This window comes from Canis lupus, chromosome 10, assembly GCF_011100685.1.
Source record: "Canis lupus familiaris isolate Mischka breed German Shepherd chromosome 10, alternate assembly UU_Cfam_GSD_1.0, whole genome shotgun sequence".
Taxonomy (NCBI): Eukaryota; Metazoa; Chordata; class Mammalia; order Carnivora; family Canidae; genus Canis; species Canis lupus.
The window spans coordinates 56,985,755-57,008,012 of record NC_049231.1 but is presented as its reverse complement, the minus strand read 5'-3'; the positions used below and the strand labels follow the sequence as shown (position 1 = coordinate 57,008,012).

The 22,258-nt window shown below is 41.0% G+C and overlaps 1 protein-coding gene across 1 annotated transcript in view; it reads right to left on the bottom strand.

Moving 5' to 3' along the window:
* The window catches only part of EML6 (EMAP like 6), a 274,701-nt gene that overhangs the window by 149,569 nt on the left and 102,874 nt on the right, over positions 1 to 22,258 (bottom strand). The window contains 3 exon segments of the mRNA XM_038551275.1: positions 2,750 to 2,818; positions 5,424 to 5,522; positions 8,054 to 8,213. Coding sequence (XP_038407203.1) covers positions 2,750 to 2,818; positions 5,424 to 5,522; positions 8,054 to 8,213 — 328 coding nt within the window.

Genomic DNA, 22,258 nt, shown 5'->3' with positions numbered 1-22,258 from the left:
TTTTGTCTTCTGTTTTTTCATTACTTTTTTCTTATTTTGGAAATACATGTTATTGTAAGATAATTTTTAAAATAAAGAAAAAAATTAATCATCAACTCACTACCCAGGGTTAACTGTGTAACATTTTGGGATCTCTTTTCAATTTATTTCCTACATGAAAATATACTTTACTTCTAAAGTAAAAAGAAAAATGATCAAAGCAACAAATTTACCCCAACCAGTAGACTGTAAATGAATCTTGCATATTTCCTAATAACATCAAATAATCATCTAAATCATAACTTGTAATGGTTGCACAGCATTTCTTCCTATGGATATACTATATTTTATTTAACCACCTGAGGTCAGGTGGCTTCATGTCTTCTTTTGTCTAGTTTTATTTGCTATTGGTAAGTTATTCAACAATGAACCCATCCTAGGTTCATACTCCAAACAATTTCCTTGAGATAAATTCCAAGATATGCAATTATTGGCTGTGCTCTCTTTGGCACCACACATACTAACACTGAAAAGAAATTACTGGCTCAAAGGATATTAACATTTCTAAAGCTATTGATAGATATTACCAAATTTCTGAAATGAAAGACCAGGAACACTCATTTCTGGTACTCATTTACCTGTCCACCAGCAAGGTTTTAGAGTGTCCATTCACTAAATTTTGGCAAAAGTACATTTTAATGGATTAAAAATAAAAACATTGTTATTTTAAAATTTCTACTCCTGGTTTATGAGATTTAGACTTTCATATATCTATTAGATGACAATGTTTCTATTTTTGTCAATTACACATGTCCTTTGTCCATTTTACAGGTTTGTCAGAGGTCTTGACATTTCAAGGACAAACCAAAATTCTATCTAACATGCTTGTGGCTTACACTTTGCTTGTTTTTTGGTTTGCCTCCTTTGTTTCTTCGGGGTGAGGGTCAGGTAGACAGAATGTTTTAATGTTTATATAATTGAATCTATAATAGTTATTCTTTATGGTTTCTTACTTTGTTTTTACACTCAGAAAGGCCTTTCACACACTTAGGAGCAGTTAAACATTTACTTAGATATTCTTCTTGTTATTTTATAGTTTTTTAAACATTTAACTCTTTGATTCATAAAGACTTTATTCTAGTGTAGGGTATGAAATAATAATATACAACTTTTTCCCCAAAATAGATAACAAACTGTCCTAGGGCCCTCTGGTGTAGATACTATTCTTATATTCTAAATTTTTATATCTTTTAAAGTCTGTTTCTCAGCCTTGTTTTGTTATTTATCCTTATCCCAATCTGATATATTTTAATTATTTTAATTTCATAATATGTTTTAGTAAATAGTAATATAGTTTCCTCTTCACTATCCTTTTTTTTTTTTAATCCAAGTTCTTGGTTATTCTCATTTTTTTATCTTTCCAGACTAACTTAGAATAAATGAAAAAGAATTGTCATGGGTAGCCCAGGTGGCTCAGCGGTTTAGCGCCACCTTCCGCCCAGGGCCTGATCCTGGGGACCCGGGATTGAGTCCCATGTCGGGCTCCCTGTATGAAGCCTGCTTTTCCCTCTGCCTGTGTCTCTGCCTCTCTCTCTCTCTCTCTCTCTCTCTCTCTCTCATGAATAAATAAAATCTTTAAAAAGAAAAGTCATATGACAATAACAAAACTTCTGGAGATGTTATTTGACCTTGTACTGAATATAATTGAAATGATATTCCTTGTAATTTTTAGACATCATGTCCAGAACCAAGGTTATCTCTCCACTTGCTCATGTCTCCCTTTATATTCCTCTGTAAAGGTTTGTAATATTCTTTAACTAAGTCTTGCATACCTCATTATATTTATTTCTGAGCATCTCATCATCTATTCTTTTCTAACCATGAAGTAGGAACAGTGGGGAGGATCATAGAAAGCTAGACTCGAAGAAGAACAAAAGAACTGGGAAACAGGAGGATTTGGTTGGGGGAATAATATAGATACCCACTCCATTTAGACAAAAACTCAGTATTTTTTTACACCTGCAGAGATCTCCACTTGCTGGAGTCAAGCAAGTAATCCTTACACTCTTTCAGTTATGAACTTTAACCTCAATTAGCTACAAACCTGTAGAGAGAAGATCCTGGGGTATATCCCAGGGCCCAGCAGAAATTTTTGCTATATTGGAGCAAAGAAAGTTAATGATGTTGACTTTGCTACCTGTTTAACAAAATGGAATGAAGCAAATAGCCAAAGGTAGATCCTGGGCCACCTGTGATAATTCAGTCTGTGTAGTCTAGGGGAAGACAGAGGCATTTAAAAACCAATGACCTAGGTAGGTTTGTACTATGGATCCCTTTATTTCTATATCCAACCCAACATGGCACCTTCCTTCTAAAAGAATGTATCAACACGACCAAGTTTTGGTATGCAGTATGTGTAAAACATTCATCAAAATATAAGAGTTTAATTCACAGTATTAAAATCAGAACTGTTTTAAAACTTGCAATCCTAGAAGTACTATGAGTATTTAGTTTAGCATTTATTTAACAAAGTTTTCTTTTCAGCTGCCTGCTGGGACTCCACTTGATGGTCCTTTCATAGTAGTTCTGAAAGAGCCCCATCAGCTGATGTCAGCTTGCTTCAAGATTAAAGAAACAGGTAAAACAGCTCCAAATTTAAGATACACAAATAAAACTGAGCCACTTCTCAACATCAAATTATGTACATAAGCACGTTAAATTCTTCTCATTCAAGGTATCAAAAAAAATGTTTTTTAAAAAACTACTTTACCTTTATATGTTTTACTCCACAGCTAACCACTCTGTTTGGCTGATATGGATCCCAGGAAATATCAAAAATCTGTTTAAAACAATTAAAAATTGCTATGTTGGTCATTTAGGCATTTTTGCCTTCTTTCAGGTATCAGTTCAACTGCCAAGACTCTATCCTAACACTTAGAACACAATGTTACCTACATAGACTGAACAATGGGGGCATTTGGCTTGGCAATGGATCAGGAGTTGCTGACACACGTTTTGTTGCATCATATCTACTTACCTTAGGCCTGAATAAAGAAATAATAATTAACCACCATCATTGAAACAAGCTGGTGTCATATTTTAACTTGGTCCACCCAGAGTAAACAAATTGTAATGATTTAGAATAATTTTTTATCAAATTTTCTATACCTCTCCATAATGATAACAAAATGCCTTTGAGATAGCTTTGCAATAAAAATAAAAAGAATTATGAAGTGTTTAAGCAGGAAAATGTTTAATAGTCAACTGCAATTCAATGTGGCTGATACTTTCTCATAATCATAGAAGTTAACATTCATAAACATAAGGCAGAGGCATTTATTTGGCACCTAACTTAGCCCACCTGAAATAGTCCTTTAGCGTAGCATTTTAATCTGACTCAAAATACTATTATATTTTCAGTTTTCCAAGGAACTGAAAACATATCCACTAAAACTATTTATCATTCTTTAAGAAAAGCTACCAGACAGTTTGCAGGCAGTTTTCCATTTTGGGAACGAGGAAGAGAAGAACCGGTCAACCTTGAGGGTCAGATCATCTGTGGCAATTGTTCAAAGTGCATATTTTACCAGCCCAGCTGAAAGATTTTGATTTAGTGGGTATGAAATTGGGTCCAAGCAGCTGCATTCTTAAACAGACCCCAAGAGATTCTTATGCAGTCAGTCCATGGACCACATTCTGTGAAGCTCTAATAGAGAGAAGGAATAATTGTCAGGGCTGGAGTCTAAATCAGAGAAAGAGCTTAGGCTGCTAATTTCTCATCACATAGGAAGGAGAAATATGGACCAATCATCAGAGAGAAAAGGAGGACCTATAACCTTCAGTTAGGTAGACAGGAACAATTATAGACCACAGAAAGAGCACTGAAGAAAGAGCACTTGGTCCAAGTACCAAGTTCCAATGAGACTCGGAGCCTATTTTAGCTAGGCAATCTCAGGCTAGTTTTAGCATCTATAAAATAACCCCTCAGTTCTGAGATCAATTAAGATAATGTATGTACAATCATTTTATAGGCTATAAAGCACTCATTACACAAATGAGTGCTAGAGATTAAGTATTTTAGCCACTAAAATAATCTTGAAGATAATCATTTGCCCATAAGGAGCCAGTAATAATTCATATTGGCACCAGTAATAAAGAACAAAACTGTGTGATACAAATTATGGGGTCTTGGAGAACAGTGTTCTAAAAGAACAGTATTTCATTAAAACATTCTAGGCTCTCAAAATGATAGAGTTTGCACTAGAGTAGCATTATACTTTTCACAATTTACTTCTAAATGGAAGGTGTAAAATACATGAGCAAAACAGTAAGAAATTCACATATTGATATAGTCTAATCCAACTTACTTTATAAGATATGATGGGATTATCATAAGCAGAAACATATCCAAAATGTGAGCACCACAAATATTTTCAACCTGTTCATTAAGTACGAAGTTAATACCAATTAACTACCAATAAGTTAATAACCTGCGAGTAGAGCTTAATTAAGGATCACTACACTGAAAAGTCTCCATAGAGAATTCTTACAAGTGGCCAGGGGTAGAAACCATTGGGACCAGGAGGGTGCTGGGCCTCTTCCAACACCAAAGTTCCACTGCTGGTCATTCCTGGACTTTCTGAGAACTTGATCCTTGAGTACAATTTGCCCAAATGTGTAGCAACAACTATGGAGTCACCTTAAAATCATGATTCTCCATCAGTAGATGAAAAAAAATTTTAGAGTTCCCATAAAAGAAGAGACTGTGAATATCTAATTCAGGCCTCGTTCTGCATGAACACTTACACTGAGGGGAAATATAAAGCTAGCCATCAGTGTAAGATAGTCATGCAAATTCACTTTTTTTGAAATTAGAAAATTAATAAAGTGGTCAAATTATTTAAATTATGCAAGATAATACATGGAGAAATACATTTATGATCTGCCTCATAACCTCTCTTGCCTGCTGTGACTATATGGAATTATTTCTGATCACATGGACTCCATTATGATAAGCAGGCCACAGTTTAATGAACTGTCATTATATTCATTTAAAGTTAAAATGTATACACTTGTAAACACATTTTGTGAATATTTTCTAACTACTTCCATTTCTAAATGAATATATCTAAACTTTACATACAATTTCAAATTCAACCCTATTTTGATTCTATGAAGATGCTAAATGCCAGTATCAAAAACTTGTATTGCCTATGAAAAGTAGTAAAAATTTAAAGAAAGCAACCGATCAGCAGAAGAGATCATGCTGACATAATTATTGATCATGAATTGATTTTTTTAAAGTCAGTTTTTAGGTTGAACATGTAGGAAAAAATCTTATCATGGAAAATTTACTTTTAAAAACAGTACAACTCTGGAAGCTACTGCATAATTCCCTCACAGTTATGGAAACTGCATGGATCCATCCAACAAGCTCCTCTTACCCGGTCAGAGTGGCCAGTGGCGGAGGCCAGAAGTTTTCCCTTCCTCCAGTCCCAAATGCAGACTGTGTTTTTGGCATCCAATCCCACAGAGGCCAAACGCTAAGAATAAGAACAACAATTTAATAGCTGAAACAGATGGGCACGTTTCTTATTATCCATGACTTCTTTCAACAAATGGTCACTGACTACCCCACCCAGGGCCAGAAACTGAACATAGGGAAAAAAATTATTTCTCAAAATCCATCTTAAGTCCACAACTAACGATATCAGAGATGACTTCTATTAGCATATACTGAAACTTCAAAAACCTAGAAGTTGTAACTCATTTGTCTCAAAGCCTCTGATTTAACTGGTGAACATCAGAGGAACAAAACCTGAAGGCAAGGTTCAATTTTTTTTCTCAAATTGTTTAAATTTTTAAATTTAAAATCTTAACGTGAGATTTAAAACAGTCTAGGATTCTATGGTCTAAAAAAGCCTTGTCAAACTGCCAAAATTAAAGGGTTTGACAAACACATAGGGAAGAAAACCCATCAATGAACATTATGTTCATTCTTAATTTTCATAGTTCCACAAACATTTCAGGGGGCATGCTGGTAAAAGTAATCTAGTACTTCATCTCCTGGCATAAATTCTCTGGGCTTATAGCAGAACTTGTTCTCAAGGGAAAAGAAAATTTAACACATTTAAGTATGTACAAAATAGAGATCACCAAAACATGTATTAAGAGCTTCTAGCAAGACGCCTTGCTTAAGGAAACAGCACTGTGTAACGGACAGAGAGGCCTGGACTGGGTGTAAGTAGATCTGGCTTCTCTTTTGACTTGTGAGGAGCCAGACATACGACCTTGGAAAATTAACATTACGTTTTCTCGTTTGTAAAATGAATGCCAAATACTTGTTATGTCTGCCTTGTAGGATTATTGTGTGCACTGGTGAAATAATGTAAGTCAAAGGGTTTTGAAAACACAGTGGCACCCAAGTAATAAGAGTATCTGAGCTTATGTATTTCACTCAGTATGTTGAGTGTGTATGCATATATATAGAATGACACACAGTCACATCTAGCTAAATGCAAACGTGTCATTCTGCAGGGATTATTCCATTTTCTTCAGTAAAGATGGTTTACTGTAACTGTTACATCAGTAACATTTACTATAAAAAAATACTTGGTTGGAAGTTTTAAAAATGTGCCCTTAAGAAAGGGTGTCTTTGCAGGGTTTTTTTCTCTGCTATAAGTTTTAATAGAGCATTCCAGCAATGGAAATTATAATATGTGGTTGCATTTTTATCCATATAAGAAAAATTTGAAGTGTGTGGATTTCATTTAGCTTATTCTTTTTTTTTTTCTTTTTTTAATCATGGGCACTAAGGTAAAACCCACATTTCTTGATTGAAAAAAAGCCAAAGTAATCTATTTCGTCCATTTGTAGTGACAGGCCCCAGAGCTACCTAAAAAGCATTTCTATTGCCTTTTGTTGTTTGAGAGGTGATGGGCCATTTGTCATTTTCTAAATATCACTCGATTCCAGTGAACTCTGTCCAGGGAATAAGGCAGACCTGAAGCAATAGGCACCAACAAGCTGGGAAATCCATCATGACAAGCAAATAGGTTATTTTTCTCAGCTGACAGTTGAGTACCATGCAGTCCACCCTAACCCTCACCCTTCCAAATGGAATCTAAAAGAGAACAGCTAAGATTCTAACACAAAATAACAAAGAAGTCAATGTTAAAGCTGGATTTCCTTCTGCTGCATTACGTTTTTCTTGTAATGCTTCAGAACAAATTCTGAAGTTTGTTACAAAAACAAAATCAGAGAATGTGCTTATGAGTACACATCTAAGCCTACATTCACATTTGTACTTGTGTCTGCATGCTAACATTCATTGAATTTAGTCAGGAAGTCAACCACTGCCAATCTGAACAAATGGGACTTTTGGTGTTTTTTTAAAATAATACTCTCACACTTTTTTCAGTTGGCGAAATGTGTTAGCATGAAACAGTGTGAAGCCAAGTTAGAGGTTATTCAAACTGTCAGGCAGGGCATGGATTTGGAACCTAAAGGATGGTGGCAGAGAACTGGAAGGTGAAAATGCACTCAGAGGGACTGTAAAGATACTCAAATACACGTAACTCAGTGGCTGCTTGAATTGCAGGAGTGGATAGGGAGAAGCAGCAGTTAGAAGAGACCTTGAGGTAAAGAGTTAAAGAGAATCTTCTCAGTGAATTATTAGGAGGTGGTGCTATCCTCTAAAAGCAAAGGAGATGCTCAGGGCTTGAAGTCTATGAAAAAGGTTAGGTCCAACACTGATTTCAAATTTAGGAAGCTAAAATGGAAGATAGAGTGGAATTGCTGAGTCACAATAGGTCCAATCAACTCGAGTTCATGACTTGCTTCTGGAGGCTTTTCATCAGATGGTGAGACTAGGGGAAACAAAACTGGAACCTACCCAGAGCTGGGTATCAACGAGACAGCTGGAAAGGTTCTGACAGGAGAGGATTCTAGGAGGTGGACAAGGGGAAGCAGCAAGGGTCAGTGGGCCTTCTGAGCTTATAAGCTATGTGCACTGTAATTCTGGGTGACTTGTGAGAAGTCATTAAAGAAAACGGAAATGGAAAAAGACACACACCTGTCCATCTGAGTCGAAAGCCAGGCAGGCAACTCCATGTGTATGGACATCTTTAAGAATAGACACAGTCTGGACATTATAGGAATCCCATATACATATATATGGCTCCTTCCCAACTTGGCCAGTTGCAACGAGAGTTTTATCTGGGTGTAAGGCAAGGCTGAAAAAAGAAAAAAAAAAAAGGCCTCTTTTTCATATCCTCCTGAACAAAGTTAAGAAAAGCATTGATTTTCTTCTATCCACATTTCTTTCTCATTTCAATCATCTAACAAGACACTCTCAAGAGAAAGCGTCTGTACTGTCCTCAAAGTGATAAATTACCTGACTTCTCTAATGGAAATGTTGAATGGCAAAGAGAGGCTTAGCACAGTTTAACACTAATTTCATTTGATCTTACCTATTTGGTTACCTTAAAATTAGACACTATTATGATTATAATTCTATGATTAGAAAACCTAGATAGTTCTATAATTGCTTTATGTCAGGATATTTACTTACTTTGAAAATATTACTCAGCTTTTTCAAGTTAGCTTTTGACTTTAATTTGAAAAAAAAGATGCTGTTGCTAGGAGAAACTGCACTTCTCAGAATTAATTAAACCTGCTTGCACAAGCTCTGGATGCCATCCTCATTAGGATTTCAAAACATGGAGGGGTCTCAGAGTCAAGTGCTGCTTCTGTGTCGGTTGCCATAGATTATGTATTTTAAATGAAAATTTCTATTTTACATAAATCACTGTAACACCGAAAGAACCACAAATTACTATGCTTGTGGTTTGTGTAACATTTTTTCCTCTGTAGTCCAATCAAAATAAAACTTTGTCAAATACCAACTAGAATTTCAGAGTGTATAGCAGTCAAGAGGGAGAAATGTCATCATTATTATTCCTAGATGAGCAATTACTGTTTTTAAATCATTGTGTAAAGAAGTTGTACCTTTCTAAAAATAGGTGTTGAGAATTTTTTAAAAGGCACATCACCTATCTGAAAAACTAGCGGATGACTGTTTACACAAGTCTTTTTCTTTTTCAATTTCAACATCTATTTAGACAATTCTTTTTTTCAAACTTCGGCATGATTTTACTTTTTTTTTTCCTGTGTTTTGTTTTAGCTCTAGAGCTTAGGACGTCGCAAAGTCCCAGCATGATTTTCATACAGACATATGCTGTATAATCAGACCTGGATCTGCACGCTGCTGTCCCTACCCCTTCTGTCTTTTTGGGGGGACGTTCATCTCTTTGCCTCAGGTGTCTCGTCTATAATAATGGAGTTCCAACGTAAAAGTAGGCAAAATACAGAGCATTCAGCACAGCACCAGGCTCAGAACACCCGAAGCAAGTTTCATTATCATTTGTCTAACTGGCATCTAGATACAACCAACACGTGCATCGGTGTGTGGACACAGTGCGTCTTTCAAGCACAGGTGACTTCCTGCCTCTCTCGGGTCTCCAGGTGTGCTGCCCCCAGATTCTGCAGCACCAGGCTCCCTAGGCTGTCCCCGCGAGCTTGTCCTCGCCGCATTGAGCTCCCTTCCTGGCCTCCCACCAAACCCAGTGTGGTCTTCAGCGCAGGACCTAAGAGTACCTCCCCTTTCCTGAGCACCCCCCTCCCCCAGGCCCTTGCAGCTGGTGCCGCAGTGCCGCTCGCTGTCTTCCCAGGTGTTCCCTACGCCCCCACTGCCCACGTCCTCCTGGCCCCCCTCGTCCTGGGTACTGCTCCCCACGCCGGAGGGCTGTCCCGCCTGCACCCTCCTGCTCAGGCTGGTGCTTCCTCCGGGTTTTGTTTTCTTCTTTTTTAAACAAAGAGGGTGCAGGTGGAGCCCGCACAGTGCGCAACGTTGCTGTAGGAGAGGAAGGTGTGAGGCCAGATGCAGGGGCAGGGAGAGGAGGGGCTGGCGGCCCAAGGACCCCGATCAGGCCCCAGGTGCTGCTGCAACACCTCTTGCCCGAAGCAGCGTGATCTAAGGGAGTAACACCTGCGTGCCCCAGGTGCCGGGGGCCCCTCCGGGAGACCCCTCTGCAAGAGGTCTGGCTTCGCGTCACCTGTCAAGCACGCGCCAACCCTCCGTGGTGCCTCGTGCCCCTTCCCCCGCCCTCAGTCACCACGTGGGGTACTTCCTCCCGGAGGCCAGGCCGGGCGGGGGGCCAGGTTCTGGCCCAAAGGCTACGCAGGGACGGTACCGCCCGAGGCCAGAGCCGGGGAGTCAAGGCACGTACCCCAGCCGCAAGCCTAGGACCTTCAGGGGAGAAGGAGGACTCGGACAGCCAAGGCCTTACGGGGCCCCCGGGGGCCCAATCCGACGACCGCAAAGGTCCAAGGCCGCAGCGACCCGCAGGTCACGGCACATCCTCAGGGGTCCCGCCGGCGGCAGCCAGGGGCCCACCGTGCGAGGGTCCGCGGGCCTCTTCACCCGAGCCCCCTCGGTGCGCGAACGCTCCCTGCGGACAGGGTCGGGGAGGCCAGTGCACCTGCGCGGGGGGGCGGCGGGCAGGGTGCGGGGTTTCCCAGGGCTCCCGGCTTCGGATGCGCCGGGGCTGAGCGCAGGTCCAGATGCAGGGGCGGCCAGGGGGCGCGCGGGAGGCCGGCACAGCGTGCAGGGGCGGCGCGGGGCGCGGGGCGCGGGCATCGGCCCGGGGCTGCCGCCGCCACCACCCTCCCCAGAGGAAGCCCCGTCCCGCGGGATCTAGGGAGTCCTGACGGCCTGCAGACGAGTCCCTGGGTGGCCCCGGATCTGAGTCTCCAACAAGTGCCTGCTGGAAAATATATCCTCGGGGGTCTTTATACGGAGCATCGGAAAAAGAGAACACATATAAAAGGTGCACAGGGCATCCGTGTGCAAAGACAATACTCAGAGCTAGTCTTGCAGAGAGTAGCAGAAAATGAGATGGGTCAGGTAGGCCAGGGCGGCCTTGTAAGCCCTTTAAAGCGGGCCGGGAAGTTAGGGCACCACTGCCAATTATTAGAGGACATGGCATGAATAGTTGCATTTTTTAATAAGGTAACTCTAGCAGCAGTGAGGCAGTGGGAAGGACAGATGGATGAGAAGTGTTAGGAGAGAAGGCAAGGAGGCCATTAAGGGAACAGGTGACAGATAATGAGATAAGGAGGGGTCGAGGGGATTGGAAAAAAAGGATGAGTCAAGAGATATTTAAGGGAAAGAGAAAAAGTTTTCGGATGCTGAAGGCTAAGGAAAAGCCTGAGCATGTCAAAGCTGACTGAAGTTTTTTGCATGGGCAACTTTTAAATTCACAGAATTTGCAGCCCTAGAGTTTAAAGCCTATGAGGCCTGACGATAGAAAAAATGGCCTTAACCCAACTTTTAGTGAGGAAACCAAGGAGACGCCTTAGGTTAGCACCACCCCTGGAGTCCTAAGGGCTATGAAGAAGAGGATCTGACTGGATAGTATGATCCATGAGGGCAGGGGCTGCTTCCATCACTCTACACGCAGTCCCTGGAACATTATATGGCAGAGTAAGCAATAAAGTGCTTGCCGAAGAGGAAGCAAATAATGCCAGCAATCACGGTTGCTATATTGCCTCTCCACACTGACGTAGGCAGTAGGTTCTACACAGGAACTGGAAACTAAAGAGGAATGAGTGTTTTCCCCCTAGATGGTCAGAGACATTATCATGAGACATAAATGAAACATTTGCTAGATCACAGCTTCTGTTTAAAAATGTTTGAGATAGGGGCGTCTGGGTGGCCCAGTAGGTTAAGTGTCTGCCTTCAGCTCAGGTCATGATCTGGGCTCCTGGAATTGAGCCCCAAGTCGGACTCCATGCTCAGTGGGGAGTCTGCTTCTCCCTCTCCCTCTGCATCCTCCTAAAATAATAAAATCTTTTAAAAAAATATTTGAGATACTTGGTAGACTTCTAGGGTCCCGAAGCTCCCAGAATTTTAAAAAAATTGCTCTTCCAGGCAGAGCAATAATTACTTACTATAATTTCAAAATCCCTAACCTTTCTCGCTTTGTTGAATGAGGTGGAGGGCAAAATAGGCAGCTTTCAAGAAATCTTGAAAAAGACCTTCAAAATAACTTCCCAGTCTAAATTACTCAATTAGTGGTATGACCCAAAAACATTTCATTATGGATTTCAAATATCTTTACTCTGGTTATTTTTGTTCTTTTCATTTACATCAAGGGTCATGACATTATCACAGTCATTAAAAAGTTCACATTGGAAACTTTTACTTTTTAATCTTTTGTCAGAAGTTCTTTTAAGCGGTTCTTTACACCATCTCTTCCTGGCACATAATTGCCACTGATCCAGGTTCTTCCTTTGCTGTTCGAATACATTATCAGTTACCTGTTTCTCCTTTTGTAAGCTGAGACTCTCTGACCTCACCTCTCTGGCTTGCTTGCAACTTGATTGTTTAAAATGACTCATAATGTTTCTACTTATCCATGTCCTTGTCAAGAATAGAGAGAACAGAGAACAACCTTTATCCACTTTGCCAATTGTTACCTTCTCATCAGCTCCCTAGAAACGTCACTCCTTCTACCTGATAACAGAATGAAGGTATCTGTGTATCTTTTAGAGCACAGCCAAGTGGCACTTTACCTTTATTTTAAATTTGTCATATCATTTCAACAGCACTCTTTAAACCTCATCAGAGACCAGAGGGAAAACCAACAAACTTTAATCTCTGGATTTGCAAGAGCATAATATATAAGGTGTCAGTAATGGGACAGTTGCAGAAGCACTTCTATAATAAGCAGGTTGGAAGCTACCATCAAGGTATGTATTTATTTATTTGGTATGTATGTATGTATGTATTTATTTATTTATTTATTTAAGATTTCACCCATTTATTCATGAGAGACACACAGAGAGAGGCAGAGACACAGGCAGAGGGAGAAGCAGGCTCCATGCAGGGAGACCAAAGTGGGAATCGATCCTGGGTTTCCAGGATCACGCCCTGGCCCGAAGGTGACCCTAAACCGCTCAGCCACCCATCAAGGTATTTATTCCCTTCTTCCCAAACCTCTCCATTTAGGAACTCAAGATATTCCAGAAAAGTCGTTTTGAGCAGGATCTGCTTTTGTCCAGTCCCAAAACATCTTTGGAATTTTAGTTAAGAAGCACTCATATGACAGATGTGTATATCTGTATGTATTTTCCTCACATAAAACCAAATCCAGGGCAGCCCGGGTGGCTCAGTGGTTTAGCACCGCCTTCAGGTTGGGGTGTGATCCTGGAGACCTGGGATTGAGTCCCTCGTCAGGCTCCCTGCATGGAAGAAGCCTGCTTCTCCCTCTGTCTGTGTCTCTGCCTCTCTCTCTGTGTCTCTCATGAATAAATAAATAAAATCTTAAAACAACAACAACAAATCCAGCCCTGCTGCATATTTCAAAACTGTTCTTTGCTCCTTCCACAGAAGTGCCTGAGCCTAAAAAGCCACCCTACAGTAATGCCTTTAGATGAGCCAACAGATTAAAGGAGGTTGGGTCCCCTTATCTGATTGAGGGGCTGCCATGGAAAGAATCATACCTCCTGAATTCCTTCTCATAAGATTTCGTCCATGAAATGTCCAACTATTATGTACTTTCCAGGGAGGAAATTACAGAAGTGGAAAGCACCACCATTACACAAAATATCTGTTCTACTCTAAGTCTCTCATCATCTCCTTCACCATATCACACTGTTGTAAGTCTTCCTGTGACTGGAAGTATTGATACTACTTACTTATATTTTAAGTCTATCTGCCATTTGAGAGTTCATAAATCAAATCTCTTCTATGTTCTTCTAAGAAAACTTACCCTTTGCAAATTTTGCAAATCATTCTACTTATAATAGCAAAGCCACAATATTTAAAACTTTAAAAACTGACTCCCTTTCACTGAGGGTCTCGATACAATGGAGGTCTTACTCCACACCTATATGAAAAGGTTTGGTGTCGTCCTATTTTTTCTTCAGTACTCAGCTTATTACATTGATAGTATGATACACGCAGCAACAAAAAAGGGATCAAGCTTTTAAAGAATGCCTTTCTCTGTGTATATAAAAATCTGGTTCCCTTGGGAAATCCCATCTTCTGTTACCATAGCAATAGAAAGCACTGCAGAGAAGGGCTTTCATCACCCTATCTGGGAGAAGGAATTGATTTGTTTCTCCAGCATGCCAAGAGAGCAAAAGCATGTCTTTCTGATGTCAAATGAAATCAGGAAGATTTCCAAATATGTTGTGTGAGGAGAAGATGAGAATTAATAGAGTAGTGGAAAGAGGGAGCCTTGCTTATAAAGGTTAAACAGAAAACACTAATCAGCACTAATTATTCTTGATTCCTGGAGGCAAAAAATTATATCTGAGTACTTGTTACAAGTGAAGCATTTAAAAAAATGTTCATGCTTCTGACTTCACTTTTTTTAAGATTTTATTTTTTAGTAATCTTTACACCCAATGTGGAGCTTGAACCCACAACCCCAAGCTCAAGAGTTGCCTGCTGCATGGACTAAGCCAGTCAGGAGGCCCTGACTTGACTTTAAAAAAAAATTTTTTTTTGTATATTTATTTGAGGGGAGGAGGGGCAGAAGGAGGGAGAGCCCAACAGGGAACCTGGAGATCATGACCCAAGAAATCAGGAATCTGGTGCCCAGCCCAACTGACTGAGCCACGCAGGCACCCCTCCCCGATTTTACTTTTTAAAGCCTCATTTCATTTTGCCCAGGCTGCTTCAGTGATTCTCTCAGTAATAAATTAATGTTATTGTCTCTTTTTTAAAGTAGTCTCACCAGGAAAGTGTGAAAGCTTTCTCCCTGCTTATCCTACAGATAACACTGAAAGAAACTTCCCAATGTTGGAGATATAAGTGCATCCAGGTGATTGGGCTGAACTGTCTGAGAGCAGTGGGAAGGCAGCTGCTTGCTGGGCTGGAGAGGGAGTGGCCAGCCTCAGTGGATATGCACCAGAGGAAGAAAAGGCAAAGGAAGGCTTTATTTGAATGCATTAGCCTGGAGATAGTGTGGCCACAGATGGAGGTGGCTGTGCTCAGGGCCTTATCCCCCAGGACACCCTTAGCACTAGAGTGCCATCACCAGTACTGGGACCTTATCTGATACCACCAAGGGGGAGGGCCCTGCCTTTCAGGTGGGCCTGGGGAGGATGAATGAAGTGATGGCAATGTGGACAGACCACCAATGGTCCATTGCCATGTTCCTGACCTGTGTGAGCCTGAGGGTACCTGTATGGTTGAGCATGGAGGTTCCTCAAGTTGGACTCCTTAACCTTGATGAGTGGTACATCTAATAGGAATTAATGTGATTTAGAAAAATGAAGAAATGCAATATATCTTACCTGCTTCATACCACCATACCTGTATTGGTATGGAAATATATTCTAGTAATACTTTAATACCACACTGAAGAATGGCTCAAGAGCATAGTGGTTTTGCTGCCTGGTATCAAAGCGTGCAGTGGCATGCTGAAGCCAGCTCAGACTGACCAGCAAGAACTGTTGAATTTTAGCAATTTTGAGAATCAATTGTTAAATGCAACCACTCTCAAATATTAAATTATATCAACTTACCACTAAAAAAGGCATATTAAAACTCATTACTTCCTAATGATTTTACTACATTTGACTATTATCTTGAGGTTATTTACCATTCTCCTCTCTCTATGGTAGAAGTACTATAGAATGATGTGCTACTGCACATCTTTTTTGAACTCTGTTTTCAATACTATCACATTAGTGGTTTGAAATCAGCCATTGTGGGAGTATTTACATCATAGAAATCAACCAACTACAAATAAAGGCTTGATGTATTGTTTTGTTGGTTGTCTACACTTAAGACATACAAGGATAAAATGTTAATAATGCAGAATAAACTTATTAAGGGTATCATGTCTATAGCTGTTATATTATGAATAACACAAAAAAATGAGAAAATATTCTTCCAATATACAAAAAATATCATTGAGGTCAGCAGAGAAATTGCTTACATCATTGGCAAATGATTAAAGTTCTAATATATATCTTTACTGTCTTGGTAATAAATCGAAAATACCAACATTCATGTCAAAACTACACTCATTTGTCAATGATGTGAGGGACTTCTTTTCTGAACCAGAGAGTAATCAAGCATTCATTCCTTGTCTGATTTTGTCAGATCATAGTTGAACTGCAACCAAAGTTTGGCCACAGATACATGAGTTCAACAAAAATCAATGAAAGCATTCTATGAGAATCGATTGGCTGTGTAGAATTTACAATAGAGTGTTATTTTTTTTATTATTTGTAAATTGTGTGCCACCCATCATTTATACCAGTAAAATTTATCACAAACCTTTGAGGGTATATGTCGGTTATTAAACAGGCATCAGTACATCACTGAAGCATATCTCCTCTACTTACTGGCACAAAATAGTTTCTCACAAATCATTTCAGCAAATTACTCAATGTCTATGTGGCCCTGTTTCTCTCCCGTAGAAGAAGAAGAATAGTACCTACCTGAAAGAAGGTAGGTATAATTGTGAGGGTTTAATAAATCCTAAGGCAGCTATTAAAACAGTAATGCTTAAAACCTAGTGAGCATTATACAGGTGTCATCATTATTAATTAATTGCCACGTGATAGAATCTGCTCAAAACAAATATATATGAAACCCACCCACCCTTCACCCCTGAGGATTGACATTCTAAGCCAAGGAAACTCACCTCCACAGAGTTATTGTGAACTAAGCTTCAAAATTTTAAAATAAGACTACCCTCTGAGAATTAAACTGTTAAGAACCACATGAAATGGACAGGATTGGTTATCTAAAGAAGCTATGCTAAGGAGAAAATATCCTAGGCAAGAACAGGATTTGGAAATCTAACCCAGTCACGATTGATGGTGAGAGAATTTGGACTCCACTAGTGGAATCAATACATCTGAGTAAAAATGTTAATAGAAGGGAGAGCTCTGTGTGAAGCCTTTATAGAAAAGAGTCAGATTGAAGACAGTATAGTATGGTATAAGGATAGACATATAGATTGATGGAACAGAATTGAGTCTAGAAACAGACCCGCACTTTTATGCTCCATTGATTTCCAACAAAGGTGTTAAGGTAAATCAAAGGGAGAAGGATAGTTTTTTCAACAATTAGACATCTGCATGGAGAAAATGAACCTCAACATCTACATCTCATCATCCACGGAAATTATCTCAAATGACCAGAGATCTTAGTATAAGAGCTAAAAGTAGGGGGAGGAGCAAGATGGCGGAAGAGTAGGGTCCCCAAATCACCTGTCTCCACCAAACTACCTAGAAAACCTTCAAATTATCCTGAAAATCATGAATTCGGCCTGAGATTTAAAGAGAGACCAGCTGGAATGCTACAGTGAGAAGAGTTCGCGCATCTATCAAGGTAGGAAGACGGGGAAAAAGAAATAAAGGAACAAAAGGCCTCCAAGGGGGAGGGGCCCCGCGAGGAGCCGGGCTGAGGCCGGGGCGAGTGTCCCCAGGACAGGAGAGCCCCGTCCCGGAGGAGCAGGAGCTGCACCGACCTTCCCGGGCGGAAAGGGGCTCGTGGGGAGTTGGAGCAGGACCCAGGAGGGCGAGGATGCCCTCGGGTTCCCTGGGACAGTAACAGCAACTGCGCGCCCAGGAGAGTGCGCCGAGCTCCCCAAGGGCTGCAGCGCGCACGGCGGGACCGGCGGGACCCGGAGCAGCTCGGGGGGCTCGGGCGGCGGCTCCGCGGAGGGGGCTGCGCGGCCCCGGGAGCAGCTCGGAGGGGCTCGGGCAGAGGAAGAGGCTCCGTGCGGAGGGGGCTGCGCGGTTCCAGGAGCAGCTCGGAGGGGCTCGGGCGGCAGCTCCGCGGAGGGGGCTGCGCGGCCCGGGAGCGCGAATCCAACAGCGCAGGCTCCGGAGCACAGGGCGCCGGGACTCAGCCCAGGATCCGGCCTCCCCCGGGAGGGGCAGAGGCCGGGAGGGCCCAGGACCGCAAGGACGCTCCTGCCCCAGCTGAGCAGATCAGCGGCCCCGCCCGGGAGCCTCCAGGCCCTGCAGACGGAGTTCCTGCCGGAGCTGAATCCAGGTTTCCAGAGCTGCCCCGCCACTGGGGCTGTTCCTCCTGCGGCCTCACGGGGTAAACAACCCCCACTGAGCCCTGCACCAGGCAGGGGCACAGCAGCTCCCCCAACTGCTAACACCTGAAAATCAGCACAACAGGCCCCTCCCCCAGAAGATCAGCTAGACTGACAACTTCCAGGAGAAGCCAAGGGACTTAAAGAACACAGAATCAGAAGATACTCCCCGGTGGTTCTTTTTTTGTTTGTTTGTTTTTGTTTTTGTTTTTGTTTTGTTTTGCTTTTTGATTTGTTTCCTTCCCCCACCCCCTTTTTTTCTCCTTTCTTTTTCTTTCTCTTTTTCTTCTTTTTTTTTTCGTTTTTTTTTTCGCTTGTCTTTTCTTTCCTTCTTTCTCTCCTCTCTTTTTCTCTTTTTCCCAATACAACTTGCTTTTGGCCACTCTGCACTGAGCAAAATGACTAGAAGGAAAACCTCACCTCAAAAGAAAGATTCAGAAACAGTCCTCTCTCCCACAGAGTTACAAAATCTGGATTACAATTCAATGTCAGAAAGCCAATTCAGAAGCACTATTATACAGCTACTGGTGGCTCTAGAAAAAAGTATAAAGGACTCAAGAGACTTCATGACTGCAGAATTTAGAGCTAATCAGGCAGAAATTAAAAATCAATTGAATGAGATGCAATCCAAACTAGAAGTCCTAACGACGAGGGTTAACGAGGTGGAAGAACGAGTGAGTGACCTAGAAGACAAGTTGATAGCAAAGAGGGAAACTGAGGAAAAAAGAGACAAACAATTAAAAGACCATGAAGATAGATTAAGGGAAATAAACGACAGCCTGAGGAAGAAAAACCTACGTTTAATTGGGGTTCCCGAGGGCGCCGAAAGGGACAGAGGGCCAGAATATGTATTTGAACAAATTCTAGCTGAAAACTTTCCTAATCTGGGAAGGGAAACAGGCATTCAGATCCAGGAAATAGAGAGATCCCCCCCTAAAATCAATAAAAACCGTTCAACACCTCGACATTTAATTGTGAAGCTTGCAAATTCCAAAGATAAAGAGAAGATCCTTAAAGCAGCAAGAGACAAGAAATCCCTGACTTTTATGGGGAGGAGTATTAGGGTAACAGCAGACCTCTCCACAGAGACCTGGCAGGCCAGAAAGGGCTGGCAGGATATATTCAGGGTCCTAAATGAGAAGAACATGCAACCAAGAATCCTTTATCCAGCAAGGCTCTCATTCAAAATGGAAGGAGAGATAAAGAGCTTCCAAGACAGGCAGCAACTAAAAGAATATGTGACCTCCAAACCAGCTCTGCAAGAAATTTTAAGGGGGCCTCTTAAAATTCCCCTTTAAGAGGAAGTTCAGTGGAACAGTCCACAAAAACAAAGACTGAATAGATATCATGATGACACTAAACTCATATCTCTCAATAGTAACTCTGAATGTGAACGGGCTTAATGACCCCATCAAAAGGCGCAGGGTTTCAGACTGGATAAAAAAGCAGGACCCATCTATTTGCTGTCTACAAGAGACTCATTTTAGACAGAAGGACACCTGCAGCCTGAAAATAAAAGGTTGGAGAACCATTTACCATTCGAATGGTCCTCAAAAGAAAGCAGGGGTAGCCATCCTTATATCAGATAAACTAAAATTTACCCCAAAGACTGTAGTGAGAGATGGAGAGGGACACTATATCATACTTAAAGGATCTATTCAACAAGAGGACTTAACAATCCTCAATATATATGCTCCGAATGTGGGAGCTGCCAAATATATAAATCAATTATTAACCAAAGTGAAGAAATACTTAGATAATAATACACTTATACTTGGTGACTTCAATCTAGCTCTTTCTATACTCGATAGGTCTTCTAAGCAAAACATCTCCAAAGAAACGAGAGCTTTAAATGATACACTGGACCAGATGGATTTCACAGATATCTACAGAACTTTACATCCAAACTCAACTGAATACACATTCTTCTCAAGCGCACATGGAACTTTCTCCAGAATAGACCACATATTGGGTCACAAATCGGGTCTGAACCGATACCAAAAGATTGGGATTGTCCCCTGCATATTCTCGGACCATAATGCCTTGAAATTAGAACTAAATCACAACAAGAAGTTTGGAAGGACCTCAAACACATGGAGGTTAAGGACCATCCTGCTAAAAGATAAAAGGGTCAACCAGGAAATTAAGGAAGAATTAAAAAGATTCATGGAAACTAATGAGAATGAAGATACAACCGTTCAAAATCTTTGGGATGCAGCAAAAGCAGTCCTAAGGGGGAAATACATCGCAATACAAGCATCCATTCAAAAACTGGAAAGAACTCAAATACAAAAGCTAACCTTACACATAAAGGAGCTAGAGAAAAAACAGCAAATAGATCCTACACCCAAGGGAAGAAGGGAGTTAATAAAGATTCGAGCAGAACTCAACGAAATCGAGACCAGAAGAACTGTGGAACAGATCAACAGAACCAGGAGTTGGTTCTTTGAAAGAATTAATAAGATAGATAAACCATTAGCCAGCCTTATTAAAAAGAAGAGAGAGAAGACTCAAATTAATAAAATCATGAATGAGAAAGGAGAGATCACTACCAACACCAAGGAAATACAAACGATTTTAAAAACATATTATGAACAGCTATACGCCAATAAATTAGGCAATCTAGAAGAAATGGACGCATTCCTGGAAAGCCACAAACTACCAAAACTGGAACAGGAAGAAATAGAAAACCTGAACAGGCCAATAACCAGGGAAGAAATTGAAGCAGTCATCAAAAACCTCCCAAGACACAAGAGTCCAGGGCCAGATGGCTTCCCAGGAGAATTTTATCAAACGTTTAAAGAAGAAATCATACCTATTCTCCTAAAGCTGTTTGGAAAGATAGAAAGAGATGGAGTACTTCCAAATTCGTTCTATGAAGCCAGCATCACCTTAATTCCAAAGCCAGACAAAGACCCCGCCAAAAAGGAGAATTACAGACCAATATCCCTGATGAACATGGATGCAAAAATTCTCAACAAGATACTGGCCAATAGGATCCAACAGTACATTAAGAAAATTATTCACCATGACCAAGTAGGATTTATCCCTGGGACACAAGGCTGGTTCAACACCCGTAAAACAATCAATGTGATTCATCATATCAGCAAGAGAAAAACCAAGAACCATATGATCCTCTCATTGGATGCAGAGAAAGCATTTGACAAAATACAGCATCCATTCCTGATCAAAACTCTTCAGAGTGTAGGGATAGAGGGAACATTCCTCGACATCTTAAAAGCCATCTATGAAAAGCCCACAGCAAATATCATTCTCAATGGGGAAGCACTGGGAGCCTTTCCCCTAAGATCAGGAACAAGACAGGGATGTCCACTCTCACCACTGCTATTCAACATAGTACTGGAAGTCCTAGCCTCAGCAATCAGACAACAAAAAGACATTAAAGGCATCCAAATTGGCAAAGAAGAAGTCAAACTCTCCCTCTTCGCCGATGACATGATACTCTACATAGAAAACCCAAAAGTCTCCACCCCAAGATTGCTAGAACTCATACAGCAATTCGGTAGCGTGGCAGGATACAAAATCAATGCCCAGAAGTCAGTGGCATTTCTATACACTAACAATGAGACAGAAGAAAGAGAAATTAAGGAGTCAATCCCATTTACAATTGCACCCAAAAGCATAAGATACCTAGGAATAAACCTCACCAAAGATGTAAAGGATCTATACCCTCAAAACTATAGAACACTTCTGAAAGAAATTGAGGAAGACACAAAGAGATGGAAAAATATTCCATGCTCATGGATTGGCAGAATTAATATTGTGAAAATGTCAATGTTACCCAGGGCAATATACACGTTTAATGCAATCCCTATCAAAATACCATGGACTTTCTTCAGAGAGTTAGAACAAATTATTTTAAGATTTGTGTGGAATCAGAAAAGACCCCGAATAGCCAGGGGAATTTTAAAAAAGAAAACCATATCTGGGGGCATCACAATGCCAGATTTCAGGTTGTACTACAAAGCTGTGGTCATCAAGACAGTGTGGTACTGGCACAAAAACAGACACATAGATCAGTGGAACAGAATAGAGAATCCAGAAGTGGACCCTGAACTTTATGGGCAACTAATATTCGATAAAGGAGGAAAGACTATCCATTGGAAGAAAGACAGTCT